General features: G+C 34.4%; 4 protein-coding genes across 7 annotated transcripts in view; 2 read left to right on the forward strand and 2 right to left on the reverse strand.

Moving 5' to 3' along the window:
• The window catches only part of Sfl (N-deacetylase and N-sulfotransferase sfl), a 384,325-nt gene that overhangs the window by 94,662 nt on the left and 272,180 nt on the right, over window positions 1–17,483 (forward strand). The window contains exon 1 of one of the 3 annotated variants that reach the window (XM_070305099.1): window positions 11,914–12,824. The exons of 1 other annotated variant lie outside the window; for it this stretch is intronic. The gene's annotated coding sequence lies outside the window, so the exon portion shown is untranslated. Of the gene's footprint in view, window positions 1–11,913; window positions 12,825–14,391; window positions 14,801–17,483 lie in introns of those variants that run through there. One more of the 3 variants, XM_070305096.1, reaches the window with a different exon arrangement.
• Window positions 299–1,678, reverse strand: LOC138938413 (uncharacterized). Its single transcript, XM_070305343.1, has one exon. The coding sequence runs from the start codon at window positions 1,676–1,678 to the stop codon at window positions 299–301; it is 1,380 nt and encodes a 459-aa protein (XP_070161444.1).
• Crok (crooked) lies at window positions 4,771–6,554 on the forward strand. The gene is made up of 3 exons (XM_070305104.1): window positions 4,771–4,983; window positions 5,296–5,457; window positions 5,546–6,554. Exons 1-3 carry the CDS (start codon window positions 4,917–4,919, stop codon window positions 5,770–5,772), a joined length of 456 nt encoding a protein of 151 aa, XP_070161205.1. The 5' UTR covers window positions 4,771–4,916; the 3' UTR covers window positions 5,773–6,554.
• Window positions 7,774–12,703, reverse strand: LOC138938254 (uncharacterized). Of its 2 annotated transcripts, none has more exons than XM_070305102.1 (5): window positions 12,179–12,703; window positions 10,492–10,808; window positions 9,097–9,660; window positions 8,500–8,836; window positions 7,774–8,394 (listed from the first exon to the last, which is right to left on the reverse strand). In XM_070305102.1, the coding sequence occupies exons 2-5, from the start codon at window positions 10,699–10,701 to the stop codon at window positions 8,270–8,272; spliced, it is 1,236 nt and encodes a 411-aa protein (XP_070161203.1). In that variant the 5' UTR covers window positions 10,702–10,808; window positions 12,179–12,703; the 3' UTR covers window positions 7,774–8,269. The 2 variants fall into 2 exon arrangements, with proteins under 2 accessions (XP_070161203.1, XP_070161204.1); XM_070305103.1 differs by having other exon boundaries at window positions 10,492–10,818.

Here is a 17,483-nt window from a genome sequence, read left to right on the forward strand (position 1 = left end):
AAGATTAACTGCGTCCCGCAAAATACGAGACGCGATTAAAGTACGCGTTATTATCGCCACCGGTATCGCGTTATATCATAAATTTTACAGCAATGTTCGTCTATTCGATAATGCCTTGAGGGAAACATTTTTCCAAGTTCATATATCAAAGTATTAATTAATATCCGTCTCTGATTATTGAAGTGAAAATTTTTTTTAACAAAGTATAACATTATTCGCTTTAATTATATCGCAGTCCATTTCTGTTTATTCTTCTTCAAATTTCTCTTCAAGTTTAGTGAGCAATATATTATCGAAATCAACATAGATTGAAATTGATGTTAAAATATTTCCAAATCAGTTCGCCGATGAAAACGAGAATAGAAATCGAGTATCCTACTATCAGTACGTAGATCATCGAACGATATACGTTAACGTGCATAGAATTCGTTTGGTCTCGATTTATCTGGATAGTTGTCTCCTTCGTCTCATTCCGCACGTACTCACGATACCATTTATTGCGAATACCCCCTTCTGTGAGCATTAGAAATAAATCACTGACGCGTCTGATATAAGGCGACCCTTCCGGAAAGACATTACCGGCCAGTGGCGACAGATAACAGAGTTTCGTCGTCTTTAACATGGTCTCATCATTCCGCATGTTATTGACCGCGTACAATTGGGCCCAATTTTCATCCATGAAGCAGGTAACATTCTGATACATTAGCAAATTCTTGAGGCAGACGTCCGTATAAATAAAGTTTTCGATTTTTTTGCCTGATTTGTAAATGTCATGTTTGAAGGCACTGTTGTATTGCGTGATAATTATCAGTATATTTGCATCCATCATTAATACGAGATCGGAATTTATTAGATCCTGTAAATGATCGTACCGAACGTACTGATTGTTCTTGAAACTGATACTTGTCAGCTCGGCAAAAAGGGTCGAAGAGTAGCATGCGTAGACAGCAAAAATACTGAGAAGGATAATTCGCTCGTGTAATTTTGTGGATACCGGTGGAAAGGACGCGGCCAATATGACACCGACGATTTTTACGAGATGCCATCTACTTGGATTGAACTTCATTAATTTTGAGCACAACCAGAAGATTCCTACGATCGAGAAATTTAGGACAAACAATCGGAACGCAATGCCGCTCATGAAATGCTGCTTGACGAACAGCCTGGGTATCACGAAGCACCAATTCTCGATAAAGAGAGGATAAGTGTATTGTATGGCGGGTGATGGTCCTTTGTACACATTTCCCCACATCGGCATCGTAATTAGAAGGGCGTCGTATTTTTTGGAGGCTACATCGGACAAGATGCCATATGGAGTGCCATTAGACATCCTTTTGAAATATGAATTGTGCTTTTGTATTATCTTGGGAACACCGGTGAAGTTCATTTTGTCCACCAGGATATCAATCAGGATCTTGTCTATGCCTTTTAACTTTTGTTCCGTGGCCGATATAATATCGCTGTACGGAGGCCGACGAGTAAAAGCGTAAACTAATGGATAACCCTGCATATTTGGAAAGTCATCCGTGAACCATGCAGTATTTACGGAATACGGTTCGTGGTTGTAATCGTCGGTGAACGGGTTGTATCGATGAACGATCGTAGAGTATTCGTCGGAGTACTCCGATACTCCGGAATATTCCACGACGATCGCGTCGAGAATGTTCCTCGACCACATCGCTCTAAAGAGCGTTACGAGATTGCGACACGGTTGACGAAGTATCATCGGTACAAGTACCTTGGGCCGGACGCGATCGTGAATGAAGCGTTTCATGTCTTCCACTATGAGCTCGCCCTCGACGATATCCGGCTCTCGCTTTGAGACATAGATATACACGACTAGATCGCGTGACATTCCGCAGGAAGAAACTTGAGACAGCTCCGTCTGATCCGCGTTTACGTAAAGAGTCGGTACGCGTCGACTTGTCGCCGCGAATATTTTACCGAGAATGTCGTCCATTTGCTCGTCTAGTAAAGAGTTTCGTAGTACGAGGAGAGCGTCCCTCGCTCGGGACGTTTGTAACACTTTGCTTAAGATATCCACGAAGAAGTCTTTGCCCGAACGATTATTCAACCAGGAAAAACGGCTTCGAGTCTCAAGGAGGCAAGAAAACATGATAATAGTCCAGAACAAATATTGTCGCGTGATCCTCATTTTGTTGAAGAAAGCGAGCGTGATTATCGGATATAATCAAAATGACGACTGCGAAGAGAATAATAATTCAAAAGTGAATATCGACAATTGTAAAGGACCGTATATTGCTAGAATGCAAGGAACAATAGAAAATAGCATGTCCATAACACAATGGAAAAATAGCTTAAAACATTCATGCGAATTGCTTTGGGAAAATGTAATTAGTTCATCGCATATTACTTGAGAATCATTCATCTTTGCCATTAACGTAATGATTCTTGTGCATCAACGATAAAAAATTGAAAAATTGTCATTTTTCTAGTGTTGAATAAAAGTTTTGAAACGCGTAAAATTTTCATACACAATAAATAAATCATTACGATTTTATTTCTCCAATTATCTCATCACGTAATTACACGTTGTTCCATCCTGAATTTACGGAAAAATGAATATTTGAACATACGCGTTTATTAACTTTTAACTTTTGCGTCTCATGGCATCTGCCGACTAAATATATATAACTTTTTAGGAGTTTATCTTTTTTCTATTTTTAAAATAAATAAAAAGGGCGGTTCTCTATTTTTTAATCTACTCAAAATTAAAGACCGACTTATTTCTAGGATTCCCGGATTATAATTCGTACAATATAATTAGAGCTTAATAAAAATAGTATTTAATTTAACGTGTTCGGTGCGAATATGGAATCCAATGCGAATGGCAGACATAGCGACATATAAAGAGCGCTACTCTCGAATTAATTCCCACGAGAGCTCGAGACTAAAGGAGACGGGATGGCCGTACGCGTATCCGGATCTCATAGTCCTCCCGTGCCCTTTTAAGTTAAAGGAAAGAGGAGTCGACGAGAGTGAATGCCGCAGGAACCGAAGGGACACCGATATAAATCAACGTCCGGCCGGCACGATTTCCGTCGCAAGAGGGGAACGGGACAGGAGAGACGCGCGTACGCGGGCGGCTGGAGACTCTAAAGTCGCTGTCTCCCCCTCGCTACTTATATGCTAATGTCAGCAAATCAATTTATTTATATTTATTTATAGCATTCAAATGTTTTTCGGATCCGCGCACGTTGGTTGTCGGCGCGGACCACCCGCGAAAGCGAGCCGATCGCTGCGGGCTACGAGATCCGTGGGGTCCAGATCACCTCCCCCCTCCCCCTCTCCCCTTTCTTTCAGACTGATACATATAGCTGGAGGATGCTGGAAGGGAAAGGGAGACGATCGGCAACGTACCAGTCGATTCAGAGTTTCACGATCCAGACTCTTGAACGTGATCGCGGTTAAAGAAAGGGAAGATGAGATACTTTCACGCAAACGAGCTTTGAACGAATCTTCGAACGAGGCAAATGTTCATCGTAATAATGTTGCACCCTATCTTCTCAGAAGCGTATTGTTTTTTACCTTCATAAGAACATCGAACTTTTATTTTATGCTGATACTCTTAAACACATACGACTGTGTTCATCTGATAAAAATTGCTGAACGATTAGAATTAATCAACTGACAGTTACTATACGATCGATTACACAGTTTCTCTCTTTTTTTTTAATATTGATATATGTCTACATGTAAAATATGGTATATTGTATCTATTTGCGTGTTTATATTTATTTCATATTTTGATTAATTTTAAACTCGATATATATCATGAAAAATTAAAATTTTAAGTAAAATTAAAATAAATAAATTTAAAATTGTAAGTTGTAAGTAATAGTAAATAAAATAATTTTGTATATTACCAAAATGTATATATATAATGCAAATCTTTTTATTAGTTAAACGTATATTGATTTAGAATCCTGTTATTTATATTCTAGTTATCCACATATAGATACAGTATCATATTTTTTATGTGTTGCATTTTTTTCTTACATGTGGTTTACCAATATAAAATAATTTCATTTCTCTCTCTCTCTGGTAAATATGTACATGTATGCACGCGGCTATATACCGGTAACACTATAGCAAGAAATATTGCATATGTCGGGCGCGGTTAACTCGAGTCACGCGTGACGTAACTTCGAACTCCGAGGATACCCGAAGTCTTCAGTAATGTATAAAGAGATGCGATCTCGAGAAACTTTATTTATATTCATTTACAATATAAAAATTATTTTAATTTTCATTAATTTTAACGCGTTGCGTTCCTTAATATTTTTCGAACAATATTGATCAATCGCTCAAAGATAATATAATGAAATATCGGTAGTAAATATGAATTTACAGACATTACTTATTTGTAAGACACGCGTTATAAGAGGCTGCGATGCGAGTAATTGTGATAATTTAACAATTATTAACGTAGATGTATAGAGTGGTTTCAATATAATAATGATTTCAGAAGACATATTTATTATATAATAAGAAAAAAGAAATATTAATTTTAATATTTATTTACAATATTAAAAATATTTTAGTTTACATGACTATTTAATGCTTTCCAAAAATTGATATTCTTTCAATAATTGGTAGTCTTTTGGTAATTGTGTGTGTCAATAGGCATTCAATGGAAAGAGAAATTTAAATTTAATAAATTTATGAGCCATCGTTGCCTGAGGCTTTTCCAGGGAAAGAGAATTCATTCAGAATATTTGGGATACCCGGTATAATCGGGCGACAGCGCAGCGTGCGGTCAGTTGTGTCGATTATAGGCGTGGACATATAGAGTATGTAGGAGAATGTTTGCAGCAGTTTCGAGGCATTGAATCTCTCGCGTGTGGAGTTTTCGTGAAGTAAAAATATAAGACATATATCACGTTTTTTCCGAAATGGCCGATTGGATTCGTTCGTCTTTTCTCGCGACAGTGTTTCTCCTAATTTGCTGCGTCCAAGAAGGTATATTAAGTCAGTTATCTAAAGAATACATAGGTTCTAATTAATTTTTATAAATTAACCTTCACCTAACCTTTTTAAAGATCGAGGGTACACGAATACGTACTTTACGCATGTATGCATTTATCGATATTCTTACAGAACTTTGCGCGTAACTTTGATAAGGATTTCATATCACAGATACATTCCTAACCTCTATTTTATAAAAATAAATTGTGTATTAGATTGTATTTAAATAAATACAATCTTTATAACATAATTAAGGAAAGTATTTATAGTTAAAAATAATATGTTGGATTTTATCGCAATTTTCAGGTCTTTGTATTAAATGTTGGGAATGCAGGTCAGACACGGATCCAAAATGCGGGGATCCGTTTGACAATACCACTGTACCTATGACAGATTGTAAACTAACAGGTGAACTGGAGCATTTGCCAGGTGTAAAACCGACAATGTGCCGCAAAATTCGTCAAAAAGGTCATACATTTTAAAATATAAAGCATAAAAGTGTGACTCATCAATTTTATAGTTACACCCTATGTTCTGCATAAATTTTTGTTTACAGTTCATAGCGAATGGAGATATTTTCGTAGCTGCGCTTATATGGGTGAACCCGGGATTGCAGGTGACGAACGATTTTGTTTAATGAGAACTGGAACATATAATATATTTATGGAATATTGTACATGTAATAGTAAAGACGGTTGTAATTCGGCGCCATATCAATATGGAAATTGGCTGCTTTTGTTAATCGGTTTGATAACAACCGTTCGATACATAATCGTTGTTTAAAAAAGTCTAACCAGAGATTTGTAACAAATCTGATTCACTGGATAGTTAAGATTTTAATATGTTCACAGTTCAAGATTTTACTTGTACTTATTAAATATTCTTCTTTTTTACATATTTTTTTACATATCAAACTTCAAAAGAAGATAAACTTAAACAATTGAACATATTGATAGGTACTACGTGCTACCTAGTCCGTTTACAATGTAATTTTGTAATTTTTTTAATTCTTTATGGGAAAAGAAATTAAGTGCTTGTTGTGTGCCTTATTATAAAGAGGTAATGAAAATCTTGCAAAACTATTTATATGAAGAAATAACTTCCAGTAAGTCAGTAGCGTTTACCTTGGCTTAAGCAATATTTTGTCAATAAAAATTTATATTAATATTTTATAGAAATATATATGTATATATATTTCTCTATTGCTACATATATATAAAAAAATGTATATTTGCATAAAACTTTTTCCATTTTTATATTAGAGTACAAATTATAAATTTTACGAATATTGGAATAGTTTACTATTATAACATAATCTTATATATAGATATTGGTGATTAAATAGATAAAACCGTCCATTAATTATCCGTCCATTAATTGTACGGTCAATTTAGTTTTAACATGGTATTTTGCCATTTTTTTATTATTTTTGTACATAATTCTTTAGTAATATATAGTTTTTAAACGCGATACAAACAAGGCATTATTCATAATATTTTTACTGTCGTACTTCACTCATATGAAGCATATCATGAGTAATACATTATTATTTAAAATTTCCTACGAATTTGTCAAATGATTGTATGAGATGCAGACAATAAAATAATTTTTGAATCGGAAAATAGAGATATTGTCTTGATAAACATGAAACCTGAAAAACTTATTGATTTTACATTCACGATAGGAAATTAATAGAAATTTGTCTCGACACACATTTAATATATAATTAAGTATGTTTAAAAAATATAAAGATATTTTTGATCTACATATAATAAAGAAGAAAAAAATATGTTTTAAATATATGTACGAAATAATGTATTGATTTTAATGTCAATTATGTACAATACAAATATTCATTAAAATATTTTTAATATTATTTAAGTATATTATTCTAAAAGAAATACTTATATAAAGATGAACAGAAAAAATATTTTTTTTATAATACTTAATATTTAATGTTGTAAACATTTTAACATTTCCTTAACTATTTTCTTTTACGGTATACTTTTATATTGAGTTGTAAACATATTTAAAGAGAGTATTAAAACTATTTGAAAATATACAATTTAAATTACCCGAGCCACATTAAGAGAATATGAAACTTGAATAACTTATTTTGTTATATCCACGATAAAAAGAATGAATAAAAAGTTGTCTTTATATTCATATATATATATATATATAATAAAAAACGTATATTTACAAATATAAAGATATATTTACTATTTCGCAAATAATAAACGAATAAAAAACATGTTTTAAACATATGTACGAAATAATGTGTTGTTAAATGACAATTATTTTAAGATATAAAAATACTAACTAATTAAAACTCAACATCTTTAAAGAAATATATTTAATTATAGAGACATATTTTTTACGATTGCTACGTCGTTTTATCATTTATATGAAATTCTTTATATTATCAAATATGTGTATAAACAATAATTAGCGAAATAAAATGGCTTTTAATTTTGCCAATACATCGATTTTAAATATTAATCGCTTGCGTCTTTTATAATCAGCGTGGTAATAAACATGAGCAAGTATATATAAAACTATAGTTCAGATTTTTCATGTTATCATTTTACTAAAAAAGTATATATTTTCTCAAAGTACGTTTTTATAGGCAGCAATATAATGCTCTCTTGATTGTCTTAATTTATAATATAAATTATAGAAATTGTGTTATTTTTCTTTTAAAAATTCTATAGTGTCAACAAAAAAATATCACTTAATACTAACATGATGAGCTTATATTTTCGCGTCTTACAAAGTATGATATGTTGTACTTGTAGCGTTACGATTATTTTTTTTTTTTTTAACTATACATATATGTATTAGACGGTAATTCTTACTTACTTTACGGACGGTTACATTGATCGAATTTGGGGCAAAAGTATATTCAGCTCTCTCCTTTATGGACGGTTAAAATTGACAAAGGGATTATATATGAAAAATCTGTGCAATTTGTTATATAAAGATAAAAACCTAAAATTACTTTTTTATAAACGATTTTTTCTCGTGTAAAATCAGCAACAGATTCTGAAAAATGTACGTATTAAGAAATGCACACGTATATAATAATCTTCGAATTCGTACACGTACGTATTCTATGGTATTCTTTGGAATAGCTTTATCGATCAATATCTCAAATATTTATGACGCACGTATACAGCGCTCTCATTTTCCCTGCGGTGTCTCTAGATATATAAAAGGAAAGTACGTAGTGCAGTGATCCTCGTCGTGTTGAATAAGTTAGTACTCGTACGTCATATTTTTATTCAAACGCTTGCCATTTCGTTATCTCTTGTCCTGGTTTCGCTAGAGCTTGCTTCCATTGTTCGCCGTAAGCTCCACCAACGTCAGGGCCGATTACAAAGTGGCCTACGGGAGTTTTCTTGCCTAACAATAAGACATAAATATAATTGTATAATAAAATTATACAATTACATAAATTATGATATTTTATATCACAATAAAGATAAAATTTTTATTGGTTTTTTTTACCCATTTTATTCTTCGAGACGAACTTTACAACAAAGCTCACGTCATTGAGCGCTCCTTTGTACGGGTTGTCGGCGACGACTCTCGCCGTGTCCGGCGAAAATTTCGTGGATACCGTTGGCGCAAATCGATCGCTCTTCCAAAAATGTGTTACTCGTCCATTATCGACAACCGACATTTTCAGATACATTTGTCCTTTGAGACCCTCGTGCTCGTGCATCGTCTGAAGCGAACATCTCAGACGGTGTAGAGACAGTATCAGCTGTCCGCCGCTATCTTCGTCTTTCTCATCTTTCGATAGACATAATGATAATTCGACTTGTCCTTTTTTGTTTTCCTTCTGAAATAATAATATTGTTTCATAAAATATTTTAATATTTAAATATTGTAATATTTTTAATAAATAACACACAGCGCATCACAAAGAAAGATATCAGTATTTTTAGAACATAATAAATGCACATCCACATTTTCGTTAAAATATGTAAAATGACGTTATAACTTCTCCTAAATTAAAAAAAAAATACTAATTATAATTTTAATGATTTTGCTTATACGACGGTATTATTGAGCAATTTTTATGAAACTGTAAAAACCTACTCTTTCCTCGGCACCTATGATACCACTTGCGATTGGTCGCAACGGTTTCCATAGATCTCCCGTAGATATATCGCTGGTATGTTTCGATTTTGGTGCCTTGCAAACAAAATTTTTTGGATCGAGCGGAATCGTTGTCGCACCGATGGTTCGTCTCTTGTCATAAGCTTTTCTCTCCGAAACCGTAGATTCCGCGAGCTTGTCGGGACCTTTGCAAAAGAATTGGCTGAGAAGCTTGTTCTTGGTGGATTCCTGATTTTCGGTAGAACCGCCCTGACCCTCCTTCTTCTTCCCACCCTTCTTCGCAGATTCTCCCTTAGTAGGCGATGTTTTTTCCTTATCCGAATCTTTCTTTTCAGTCGCTATCAGCGGTTTATCTTCGAGAATCGCGTAGAGAGTCGCGACGACGAATCTGGATCCGTTGATTTCCTCCTCGACGATCTTCGATTTGCCAAATTTTTGCTTGGTTTCTTTGCGCAAGAGAAAAGTAAATCCCTCGTTCCATTGTGGCCAGGATTCATTTTTCGTGGTGGTCTCGAACTTTTCCTTGCCAGGTATCAGCTTCACCTAGAGAAATTAAACCTTGAAATTACTGTTTTCGATGATGGCAAATTAAAATTTGTTACATCAAACAAGAGTTAATAAGATAAGCAAGCAATAAAATTGAAATATATTTTTATTCTTTTTCATTTTTTATTTAAGACAAATTATTCTTCGAAATATAAGATATATATTTCTTAAATTAATTTTAGCAATTTACATTCTAATTATAACTCAATTTTCTTCCAGCGATGAAAGTTACGATGTTATCGGTGAATTTCATTAAAGATCCATATATACCACATATTCCAGAAATTATATTCCAGAAATATATAAAAATGCTTAAATGATTTTTGTATATATATATACAGAAAACGTATATAGATGATATATTGTATATAGACGATATGCCGTTTGATTCGCGCGACGATGCCAGAAGGAATAGTGGATAAGAATACTACAGTCAATGCCTGCACATATCTACAATACGATATTCTCGTGGTTCGTGGTATTACGTAATCATAGATAACATCCAAGAGCTTCTTCGACTAGCGCCTTATGTGTAATTCAAAGTACGACGAAGCGAAACGAAGCACGATCTTGCAGTATACTTGGTTAAGTGTTAAAAATGTTAGCATTTCTGCGACGCGTATTTTGCGAAAAACATTATGTTATTTTATTAATGCAGATAAAAGCGATTATATATACGAAATAAGATCGAAACGTATAATTATTAAAATTTATAGATTCAGTCGATAGACAGAGCTAAATGTGCATCGAGAATATATATGTGCTATTGACGAAAGGTACGCGCCTCTTGTTTGATCGATCCACATTCTCGAGTCACGTTTACTTTACCTTTACGACGTAGCTGTTGACTCTGGTGAAGCCAAAGTTCTGCGGCAAGTGTCTGGCACCGAGAACAGTGACGTGGAGCGCTTTATCGTTCGGCGAGTGTACGATCCTAATACCGATCTCCGGCTCCAAATTTACCGTGCGATCCAACGGTGTTGTAGACACCGTCTTCAGATTGTTGTCGATGAAATTCCTGAGCTTGGCCAGCGCCATGATCGCGCGTTTCTTCTCTCGAAATCCCAATTACAGCTTATCGGCAAATGAGCGATCGTTCAGATAACGGTTGATCACCGAGGACTCGGTAACGTTGTCTGTGCACGCTGCAAAATTCTATCGTGAACACTTTATGCCAATCAGTTGCACGGCTGTGCTATTAATATGCGTGCATATATAACGCGACGCTATATCTTTCGATAGTCTAGAGATATAAATCTCGACGCAAAAATTTTATTTGCTACAGTCAGCGACAAGAATTCCCGTGTTCGTTAGAAAAATAGAAAAGAGTTTTCTATTTTTATTATTATCACATAGTAAACACATGGCGCAACACTCTGATTATTGAAACATAATATAATATCCCGCTTTATAATTACTTTTACGCTTCGTTAAGCATTCTTATCAGTTTTGATAAGAAGAAAAAGTGTCTCAATCATTTTAATATCGACTATAATATCCTACGAATATTTTACAATTCATTTCAGTATTGAAGACAAATTTATAAATTTTACAGAAGATGAATTAATTCAGAAAAATAAGGTTTAGAGAAATATCGCTATATTTCGGATGATTCTCTTGGGCAAATCTGCCGATCTTAAGACTCCTCGGTGCTTTCTCTCATTAAGCAATGTAATACTTCTATTATCGACAATAGGTGATTGTCAGCTGTTCCGGCACACAGCTATACCGATCCTTTCGTTCTCGATGCAATAAAACCGCGTTCGCGCAGAAACGGGATAGTTCCGAGAGAACGTCGAAGAAACGAGCGAACGATCGAACTTTCCCTATGAAGAAGAAAAAAAAAGATCTCGCCCCGTCGCGACCACGTCGATTGATCTCGAACAATCGCGTGACCCACTATATGACCGCGGAATGTCGCGAAGAAAATCACGTTTACCACCGAGATCGTAGCGACGCCGACCTCGATTATCGCGTCATTAATGAGATTTAATGTGTCAAATGCGATAGACGCCTAGCGTCTCTCATCTTCTTAATAGAGACTTTAATGCTCGGTATGTGTCATCTGAAGTAAAGGAAAAACAACGGCAACAACTTCTATTTTTTATTAGGATATTTTTCTATTCTGTGTTATTTTGTGCATAAATCGAATAAAATTTCTCTCCGATAACATAAGCATTCAAAACACGCTACTTGGAGCATGGTCGTTAAAATTTAAACAACGGTAAATATATGCAAAGCAACATCAGTATAATGTCTTTTCATGATTTGTTAATTAACGCAAGATAGTTGCTTATCGGAGAGAAGCATATAATGATAGAAAATAATCTGTTACATTATTCGCGCCTAATTCGGTGCGTGACGATTTCGATTTTCAGGAAAAATTCTAATTACTCTCTGTCAGATTAGTTTATTCCACGCGCGATACATTAATGTCGTAATATCAAAGGTAATCAATAACGTAAGTCAATAACGGTATGCATTCGTAGTATATGCGAAGAGGTAAAAATTGTACCATAATCGCGATTCCACCGATTCGGAGCAAAGTGCTGCAGCGACCCAAGTCTGAACGGTAGATCAAGAGATCTCTCAAGTAAGCAGGAAGGGAATAGTTGCTATCCGGCGAGGAGCGATGTCGGCGCGGATGCACGCCTAGCGGGTCCGTGACTGCTGACGTCTCGAGATATCCACCCGCGATGAATCTTCCTGTCGATGGCCAACGATGTTAGACGCTCGATCCCATGGTCACGAAAACGCGAACACGCGTAGTATCATCGATCACGAGGAGGAATTCGACGAGAGAGCTTTCACCGCGCGCGCAGTCGCTCGCACTCGGTATCGGTCGCACGCGCTCGTAATATTCACTGCGTATCGCGACGTATCCGAGCGACCAACTACGTCATCGCAATCATCAACGAAACTCGCGGGGTCCCATGAATGGCTTCGCAGGCGAATGCGCGCGTGCGATCGTTGTTGCAGCGTCGTGACAGTTCGACTTTGGTTGCGCGCGACGCGTCGCCGTGGTATGCAGCTTGCTCTCGCGTGGGTTCCCTTTATAAGAGGCCAGCACGACGCCGGTTTACAGTGATGGATAATAGCGAGGCGTCCGGAGGTATCTTTCAATGGGGACCATCATGGTTGGGAATTATACGTAAGCAAACGTAAGAAAGAGATTTGCCGAAGAAATATGTATATTTTTCTTGTATATATATAAATTATTAAATTTTTTTTTTTAACACGTACCAAATGTTTTCTATTTTTTTAATATTCTTCATCATCTATCGTTGCATACAAAATGAAAATTATAATTATGATTTTGTTTAATATATTTAATATATTATTAAATTGATTACTCTTATTGCGCGTAATCTACATTAGATAGCTAATTTTAATCAATTTAATTTTAATTTTTTAATTTTCATGGAAATTTTTGAAAACCGATCAGGGATTTGCTGCAACTACGTTACTGTCACAGAAGTGGCCGTTGCCGCTAAAATAGGGGGATTTACTTGTGCCGTTGTCGTATACCCGTCTGTAGCCCCTGTAGAATTATAGTTGTGTGAAGTGACGCCTGTTGCGCTCGCAAGGTCGCTCATTTATATTACACGTTGCTTCATGTGTACAGGCATATACGTGCAGGCGTTTCTACGTGAGTAAATACAACCACATGGAAGGAGGGTATACAGAAACAGGACCGTAAATAGTCACAATTCTCCCCATCCCAGAGAAAACGATAGATGGAAGGAAACAATAAAAAAAATTTGATACAAGATTTTAATATTAAAATTGATATGCAAATTTTAACAATATAGTGTAAAGATGTTCTTTTTGTAAAAGAGTAGAAAATTTAGTTTATTTACGGAATAAAAATTTAGATAACATATTAAAAACGATAAAAAATGTGAATATTTTTTACGCGTTACTTAATTAGTGATGAAAAATTAATAAATCGACAAATTTATCCGATCTAGTATGATAATTATGTGCATAAGTATGATAAATAACATTTGAGACTAGAAGAAAAGAGTGGCAGATTATAGAGGATATGTTGCTATATAGGAGAAGTTATTTATCTTGGTGCGTAGAAAGAACTAATTGTCATTTCACGATAATCTCATGTTGACAGTTTAAAAGAATGCGGTAGAGAATATCGCGTTGCATAAAAAATGAGTTACGACAATTGCATTAGAATATGATGACATTAAACGTACGCGTGTCGCAACCGAAATGTCTTCGTTGTTTAAAATATATATATCATAAGAATATAAATAATTAATTTATGCGATTAAAATTTATTTTGTAAAATATTAAATTTAAATATATCTCCTGTCCATTTTTGCGAGAGAACGCATATTCATACATGCATCTACATTATTTCAAACGCATATTTAAATACGCGTGACGAATGACGTTCTTTGCGTATTTGATTGTATTGATCGCACGTGATAATATGCAAGGATAGCTTTGTCAGGTATATCGCGGCCTTCGAAGTTAAACAACATTTGTCACCGTGTTTACATTAAAGGAACTGTATCTATGGGAAGTGAATCTCTATATCTATATTCACCGTCACATGTCAATATATAATTTTTTCATAAAAAGTTACATATATTTATTAATTGTCCTATACTATAATAAAGTAATTCGTAGCACAAAGATATATAGACAATTCTAAAAAATTATTAATTGTAAATATATCAGTAAAAAGTAGAATTATTTAACATTAATAGGTAAAATTTAACAATTAAAAGATTCAGAAATTGATATTTCCTGCGGAAGTTAAACAGTGGAGATGTAAAAGACGACGAGTAGTTACTGGCACTCTGCTATAGATGGCCATAAAGGACAATGGTCAACCCTTCTTCCTGCCAAACAACCCCCACGATTGACGAACAGCTGTTCAGCACCGCCATGGCACACGCGACGTCGCAACATCGAAAACACTTTAAACGATTTCGATTTATTTGTGCCAAACAAATCTTTCCGCGACGCGATACGACATATCTCGTGATAAACTTTCGATCGTAGAGCGATATTTCGCGAGAGTGTTTCGAGTTGTGCGAGTTGCATGTACGCGAGTGATATCCAAGTGACATTTTAGAAATATTTGGTGGAAATTTTGTTCTTTATACACCAGGTATGAATTTCTTTTTATCTATTTCTTCACATCTTGTATTAGATGATAGTTTGCAGAGATTAGTATTGCATAATTTTTAGCAAAATTGTAACGAAAGAAATGAAAAATGATCATCAGTGGATCAGACAGATATACATATATGTGCATAGACACATATGGTAAATAAGAAGATATAATATAATACAATTTAATAAATAAAAAATATATAGTGTGCATTTTTTTATTCTTCAATTATTTATCTTTGCAAAAAAAGTTTAAATAATTTTTCTCTTGCACAAGCACGCCATATTATATGTTTTCAAATTATATTTATTGCATCTATTATTTAAATAAATAAGATACATATTAGATTTTATTTCTCAAAAAATAAAAAGAAATAATTTATTTTATAAACTAAAATGTCAATGTGTTTTATTAAACTAATATTATTTGAGGAAGTTTGCGAAAAAATTTATTTGTCTAAGAATATATAATTTATTATATTTTATATATATAAATATGTTCTTCGGGGGGATAATATTAAATACTTACTATTACTGAGAGAGAGAGAGAGACAAAGAGATAACTTATCTAATCTATTATATGTTGAAAAATACTTATCATCTTTATCGTGAGATGGCACCACACAGATATATACTTCAATTTGACAAATATAAAATAAATTTCTTCTGCAGATTATTCCTTATAATTAGTATCCACATCGCTTATTATTTCTACATTAATCCGCTCCAACATATATGATCAATGAAAAAATAGTTTCCATTGTGGAAATTATTTTGTACGAAGAAATTTAAGAAAAAAAGACGATTCAAAACAGGAAAAGAAGATTTAATCACATCTAATTATATAACGTAATATTTATGCAAGATAATATTACATAAGAGTTTGAGTATTTTCCATGGTAAAGTGCTATTATGAGATTCAGAATTACATGATCGAAGTATCAAGATCGTTTTACACTCGTGAATACGATATTTCTTTTGTTTTCTGTTTAACAGCTATAAAATAATATTAAATGATTTTTTTTTTTTTTTCAAGATGCACTTATATAATCTGCATATAAATATGTAAAAAAAAAAGGAATATGTGTAATTTTTTTCTTTTCGGAGATAAAAGGCAGCATATGATCCGGAAAATCATACATTTTTTTCGTTTACATGTATTCTTATTCAAGTCACGTTCTGACGACAAGGGTAATAGCCCTGAACTTTGTCTTCGTCGGATCAGCTTAACTTCCGGTCGTAAAATTTCACGAAATTCTAGTGCGGTCTCAGCGAAATATGTTTTCTGTGGTTCCTGGCATTTTTCAGCTTGATCGATCACTGCCACGTTATTGTACGCAGGAAGCCGGAGACATAGCAGACGTTTTTATGAGTTTTTCTGAACATTCATGTATTACACTAACATTCACACCGACTAATTTACATTACGCGACATACAAGTATACACAATATACATTTTATGAAAAGAAATTTAAAAAACGATTCAGAGAGAGAGAGAGAGAGAGAGAGAGAGGAAGGACAAAATGTAATAAATTTTAATATTTAAAAGAGAATTAGAAAAAGTTCGCCTAAATAAATTTTTGCTAATATATTTATATATGTGAAACTTTTTGTATTTTTTAAAAATGTAAACATGCAATTGTACTTATATTTACTGCAGAGCTATATGATGTTTAATATATGCCGCGATGGCGCAATAAGAAAAAAAGCCGATATAGCGAAATCACATTATGCGCTAGTAATCCGCGCTGCATTACGATGAACGCTGCATGTGTCTGCGGCTTTTCCGCGTCACGAGATTCATGAATGCAAATATCCCAGGAATAAAGAGTCACGCACGCTCTTTATATCATTCACCTTTCTCATTTTCGTTCCGCACCGCTTTCCAGATCACCCTTCCCTATCCCTATCTTCTTTCTTTTTTTTTTTTTTACGTTACTTCTTTCTCGCAACAGTAGCGAGCAAAACTTTAAACCTGGATCCTGATGTGCACTATCCATTTTCGCGTTTATGATTTAATGAACGTAACTCCGCACCTTCCGCTGTCGAAACAACAGTTCGTGTTTCTTCTCTCGGCAAATCTTCGGTTTACGTCTTACTATAAACTCTTTTGCGTGGCGCAATTTAAAAGTATAGCTCGCAACTTCGTCCTGTGAAGAGCTTCGTATTAAGCTGCCACTTTGAAAGCGGAACCTCGGTAACCGATGGAAGTAACGTCGAAGTTTAGCTAATCGTTTCTCATCACGGACGCTGATAAATTATTCAATTATAACGCCTTCCGTTACTGAACAAGTATTTTCAAAATAAAAAACAGAAAGAGAAAGGGAAAGAGGGAGAGAGAGAGAAAGAACATACATCTGCCGAAAATAATTATTTGAACATTTCCCGTAATATCGAATTGATATCGCGTTGACAGTGCGAAGATTAAAGTCAGATTTCGAAATACTCCGTAATTCCCTGTACGTATTTCTCGCACGTAGTCGTAGTTTGATATATTTAACCTTCCCTTTGACCCTGCGCACCCTTTTAAGTGCATCATTACGTATTCCCTTTTGTAACGCCGGACTTTATGCAGACCGCATTCGCAGCACCTTTCTATTCTTGATCATATCGCACGTTAGACGTACAAGGTGATAATTCTGCCTTTGTTACAAATTTAATAAATGATGATGATATTATAT

The sequence above is a fragment of the Polyergus mexicanus genome, unplaced genomic scaffold (assembly GCF_030449975.1).
Source record: "Polyergus mexicanus isolate NDT 795.1 unplaced genomic scaffold, iyPolMexi1.0 SCAF_12, whole genome shotgun sequence".
Lineage (NCBI taxonomy): Eukaryota > Metazoa > Arthropoda > Insecta > Hymenoptera > Formicidae > Polyergus > Polyergus mexicanus.